General features: G+C 39.2%; 1 protein-coding gene across 1 annotated transcript; it reads left to right on the forward strand.

Moving 5' to 3' along the window:
• Nucleotides 1-166: 166 nt before the first annotated feature.
• Nucleotides 167-1575, forward strand: LOC124337833 (DNA topoisomerase 2-like). The gene is made up of 8 exons (XM_046791846.1): nt 167-208; nt 281-342; nt 409-522; nt 589-660; nt 720-936; nt 995-1138; nt 1205-1311; nt 1380-1575. Exons 1-8 carry the CDS (start codon nt 167-169, stop codon nt 1573-1575), a joined length of 954 nt encoding a protein of 317 aa, XP_046647802.1.
• The last annotated feature ends 4425 nt before the right edge of the window (nt 1576-6000 follow it).

The raw sequence follows: 6000 nt of genomic DNA on the forward strand, positions 1-6000 counted from the left end.
TGGTGAGACAACATTTTGACGTCCAAAACAATGAAAAATGATGTCCGGCTTGGATATCCAAGCCAAACGAAGCGGACGACTTTGAAACAACTTATGAATGTACGTTTATTAGAAGGGTTTAGTCAAAAAATAAACTTAAGTAAAAAACATCGACGTTCGTTTCACTATGACTGTTTGTGACAGATACAAATACGACAGTACTGCTGCGGTAGTTCTATTCTTATTGAATGTTAGAGTGGGATCTACCAAGTTTAACGTTTTACTGAATGTTCTTTTTTAGTATGTGATTGCTAGGAGGACTTCAAAAGTCGAGGAATTCTTATCAAACCTTTGCTCCTTCATGTAATCAAGGAAACCTATTATTGAAGATGTCAATTGGGTTTACTAAGATGATTGCATTTTTCAAAGAGAAGTTACCTTTGTACCCGGCCTTTATCAGATATTTGATGAACTTCTCGTCAATGCAAACGATATCAAAATCAAAGACAACAGCATGGATACCATTCGAGTAGACATTGATCTGTAAGCTTAACTATTAGTTGATGCGTTGTCAGTTTTTCTATATATTGTGGTTTCTTCTTCTTACAGGAAATCGAACATCATTAAGATATTCTTTAATAAGGAAGGCATTCCGGCTGTAGAACATGAAGAAGCGAAGATGTATGTCCCGTCTCTTATATTTTGCTCATTACATCCTTCCTTTAACATCTGCGACGAAGAAGAAAAGATCACTGGTTATCGCGCGAAACTGTTTTGGTGCAAAAATCGCTTCATACTTCCTTTGTATTGGAAATAACATCCAAAGAACAGGGCAAACGATTGAAGCAGCAGGAATGGCGAACCAACATGACAAAAGATAACATTCCCGAGATTCGTACTTATTCTGGATCCAGTTTTACTGAAATCAACCTCTCACTCGATTTGGAAAAGTTTAAAGTAAATATCTTCAAGAGATTTTATTCATTTGAAAAAATTACATTGATGTCTTTGGTAGATGGATGCTCTGAATCAAGAAATTTTGGCTGTTTTCTCCCGGCGAGCTGCTGAAATTGCGGCATGTACTTGTGGAGTGAAGGTATTCCTCAACGAAAATCTTCCCATCAGCATTTTCAAAGACTACATCAATCCGTGTTTGAGGGTACTTTTAATTAATTTTCCATCGATTAATTCAATAAAAAAAAACTCAACATGTTTTTCAATTTAGGGGGAGAAGGATTGTCTTGAAAGGCAACTGGAATGCGTATCTGAAGTCATAAGTGATTCCTATGAGATAGCTGTAGCCTCTTCAAACAGGGGATTCCAGCAAATGTCGTTTGCAAACAAATATGCAACAATTGAAGGCGGGCGACATATTACCTATGTCTCCAACCTTGTCACAGCACATTTCGAGAGAATGCTGAAGAACAAGATGGGAACATCGTTGGAGAAGCACACGATTCGGAAACACGTTTGGGTGTTTGTAAATTGCTCATTGACGAGCTCAAAATTCAAGAGTCCAGCGAAGGCAAAATTGATCTTGCTCGTTTTGAAATGTCAATGTGCTCACCAAGCCAAGCATTTTTTACAGAGGTTTGAAAGCATAGACAATTTTTTATTCTATTATCTTATCTTTTAATATATTATTTCTTTACAGCTCAACGACTGTTATCCCCTAGACAGGTTTTATCGGTTTTTTATTTTGTTTTTTGGTTCGATTTGACACGGAAATATTTTAGATTTGCTCTCTCGCATCGGTAGTTTTTTCGTCGTGTGTATGTCTGTGTATTGAGTTGAGGGAACAAGATTTTTCATAACTGGATCCAATTATATGAAAAACCTCGCCTGGTTTTTTTCTCTTTAATGGTGTGTCTTCTCACATTTACCCCTTCATTTGGACTTGTCTCACCATCTCCAAGGAACCCGATGACATCATGATCACAGGTTAAGATTGGGCCATTTGATTCCTTTGTTTCATCATGCATCTTCCATTCCATCAATCTGTTCCTATGGCATTGTTGGAGTCTTGCCCGAGTCCGGCTGAAGTCCAAAACGTTGTCAAAATGCTGGGGAACGAGCAGGGGGAAAACAAAATTCGTCTTCAATTGAGTCGAAGCATGTCAGAGCAAACAACCGAAGACACTTTTCTTCCATTGTCTATTAAAAATTATTGAAAATGGCAGACGTGGATCCCAAAACGCTGCTCTAATCTCAGCCAGGAGGACTGCCGAATACTGGTGGCGTTGGAGCAACACACCCGCTGGGGGGCTTCTTGTCATAGCCGCTGCAACTTTTGTTCGAAGCCCCCAGCACCCGCTGCGGGTTGATTACTAAAACTGAATTGACGATTCGGAGGGGAAGGTCTATAAAAACATGAAAAACTTACAGAAAAATCGGTCCCGCCTTTAAAAAACTAATATAAACTTGAAGTAGTATAGGTTACAAATGGAAGAGGTCGGCTTGACCCATACCTTTAGATACTAATAAGGTCTTTAGTGCAATTTTAGATGTTCGAGTTGCAAGGGCATTCGAGTTTAATATAACGTTTTGAGTTGGTTCAGGTGATATTTTGTCGAATTTGAAAGTCACATGGAAATTTTGTTTTTAATTAACTCTAACAAAATCGATGACGAGTCATTCCGCTGGGTTTGAATTTTTCGTCGCAAAAAAATTAGATTTGCTTCATTTTTTTATCGCGTGTTCTTCTTGCCACAAATTTCAAAACATTTGAAAACATTTTCTCTCATGTAAAATGTATACCTACCTACGTGCATGATCGTTTTCCCCAGCAGACTATAACAATTAATATTACGGTTTTTTACTTGTTATTATTAAACTCCGTCATAGCTTCTTACGCTGTAATATCAATTTACACAGAAATAATTTTTTTCTGGATCCAAAAATTCCAAATTGATCAGAAGAATTTTTTTTGCAGCATTCAATTTGATCCATGATCCCAAAGTTGAATTTGAAAACTAGCCACTGACGGTACTCGAGCGCTTTGAAAATTTGAACAGCCTTTTAAAAAATGTACGCATTTCCTGGCAGGCATTTCCTTCGCCCACCGAGGGTAAGTCAACTTTTCTGCGGAAGAAAGTTTGGCAGCGTTGAGCTGGCGCGCCATTAAGAATTTATATGAATTTTAGCCCATAAGGGAATGCCGCATACGGCATATTGACAAGAAAAAAGAAAACGGAAAACAACTTTGTTAATAAGATAAATGAGCTGTAATTAATTTGTATTCTTCCAACAGTGTCAAGAATTTGGGACAACTTCCCGACAGAACAACGGCAAATCTATTAATAATGCTTCAGCTACATCGCAAACCATACTTAGTGGCGTCTCTTCACGTATAAATAGTTGCGCCAGATATTACTAATAATGTCTTGTCAGCCTTCTCTACTCGAAAACATCCGGATCACTTGTTGATCAACTCGTTCGGGAGGAAAGTCCCCGGACCTAGGCCAGAAAGTGGCAAGTGGTGAGATTCACACCCTGACTCTAGCGGATATTAACGGCCAAGAAGAACCTTGTGTTCCAGCTCATCTGCGAGTCAGGCGATAGTCACAGCACAGTCAATAGAAGGAGCTGATGTAATCAGCCAACTAAACGGGGCTCATTCGACAAGAACATTTATTTTTGTTTTGTTTTTTAGAATTTATATTAAATTTGCATAAAATGAAAGCTGAAACTTTATCATCAAAGAAGCGCTACTGGGAACAGTATTAGCAAAATTTGCGAGTAATCTTATTATATTTTCTGTAGTTTTATGGTGTTGTACAAACAACTATTTTTCAGTACTACAAATTCTGGTTCAAAGAAGGGGAAAGAGATCATACAGTAAAGCTGCCAGGTTGAAGTAGTAAAAATAAATCATTGGGATAATTGAAAATCTCATTCAATCTGCATATTTCCCCTTGATATTGAATTTTCTTCTTTGCTATAAAATTCGGTGCGATTTAACGTGCGTTAGATGGTACTACCCCGAAGAAAGGTTTAGGCTAGGCGCTAGGGTAAACAAAAATACTAGAAGTGAAAATGAGGTTCGTTCCTCTTCGCCGTTCCTCTTCTACGGATCTCTACTAAATCGACTGCGCTACAACAGATTCTTTACCAATAGATTCGCCATTCAAAATTTACGCAAACTAGTCGACAGCTGTCAAGTCAAGACTCGTAGTTTATTTCGAATAGTAGGTTGAATAACAATTCCAGCATATATTCATTTCCCCCCCCCCCTTTTTAAAATATACCAAAGAAAAATTTTGCCTTTATATTCCACCGGCAGGCCGGACATCGGACAATAGTCTAAATGCGTTTCCGAGGACATGACAAATTTCCCCGAAAGATTCGCAGAATTGCTAAAGACACGTTCCACTGTGCCCGCATAATTCAGCAGAATTCGAATGCGCACTCTCCTTAACTGAACACGTCCAGAGAGTCCTCGACTGGGAATGATTTAACATCAAAATGATCTGAGAGAGAGAGTAGGTAAATATTATCCGCACCATCCGTGAACGCGGACGACGCATGTGCAACAGCTGGAAACTCCGGCGTCCGAAATCTACGCTTTTCATACGGCGCGACCAAACTTAATAATGAGACAATGTCTTTGTGCAATAGCCGTCTACGTCTCGTCTGGCTAACCACAAAACACTGTACATCGAACACAAATGCTGTCGTCGTCTGGCTCGAATATAATGGAGGTGCAGCCTAGCGAGAGACTTTTGGGGATAACGAGAATACGCCACTAACCAAAGAACAATCTAACCACCCAGAGTGACGGCTACAAATGCTATCAGCAGTATACAGCCTTCGTTTCGATCATATCCACAACAAGCTTTTCCTTTCCCGCATCTAAGACCATCCAATTAGCCGGAGTGGCTGATTAAGAACGAAACGTACGGCGCAAGAAAGAGCGCAAAAGTAGCCAAGAATTGTCGGAGAGGCAAAAAGAACCCAAGCCAATAAAGCTCTGAAAACTGAAAGTTACTTTATAAAAAGAATTCATTCCGATGTTCCTAGACTCGCAGAGATGCGCCATGAAAGAAACTGACTCGGCTCGTCCCACGACTGCAATGAAGAAAATTTAATTACGGACATCTCGAATGCATATACAAAAGATGTTTCCGTGCTATTTATAGGAAGTCAATATCACGCAGTTTCCCTTCCGGCTCCAACATTAACGTCAACTTCAAACACGCACACCTTCACTATGGTTGGCGTATGCACGGAATAATCAAACAGTGTCTTAGGAAACAACGTTATTTAAAAAAAAATAAATAAATGCGTTTCCTCGATTTATTCCAATTATAAAAAATTATTTATATTTACGACCGTCTCCCAAAGGATCAGCTTTCGTCGAGTATTTAGGTCGCCCACCGAATAATGGATCAATACAAGACGAGGCGACTGGTTTCGACCCGAGTGTGACAATTGAAAGTGAGGAGATCAAAAGATAAAATTAAAATCCCTTCTCCTTTTCTCAAAGTAAGCCTTTTGGTTCATAGAAGAAACGGTACCATAAAAAAGGGATGTGTACAGCCTAGCGAAAATCCTGCGCGAATGTTCCTTTATGCACCAGTTTTCGTGGGCCTTTTTGAATGTCACACAATAGAGTATTAGACTAAAAATCGGTGCTCCGGGCAAATACGTATAGCAGGTATATTCAAAATAATATTTAAATTGGATCTCCCGTCGTCTCTCGTGTAACTGGATTCGATTTTATATCGGCATAGTCTATAGCTCGTGGACAACTGACCGTTTTGCCAGAAGGAGAGGGAAAATAGTTTCACATATGCGACTTCCGACTTGAGTAATAACATGAAATAAGAAATGGATTGAATGCGAAAAGTTGAAGTCCAAAAGTAGTAAATTGAACTGACATCGGAATCTAATGGTGTCGCATTGCAATGGTGCGGTATAACTCTGAAGTCTGAACGAAGTTAACAAGTAACCTAATCGCTCGGGTTTCCAACTTCTGAAACCTTCATGTAAAACTTACAATCCGATCGCGAAAGGAGAAGC

This window comes from Daphnia pulicaria, chromosome 4 (genome assembly GCF_021234035.1).
Source record: "Daphnia pulicaria isolate SC F1-1A chromosome 4, SC_F0-13Bv2, whole genome shotgun sequence".
NCBI lineage: Eukaryota > Metazoa > Arthropoda > Branchiopoda > Diplostraca > Daphniidae > Daphnia > Daphnia pulicaria.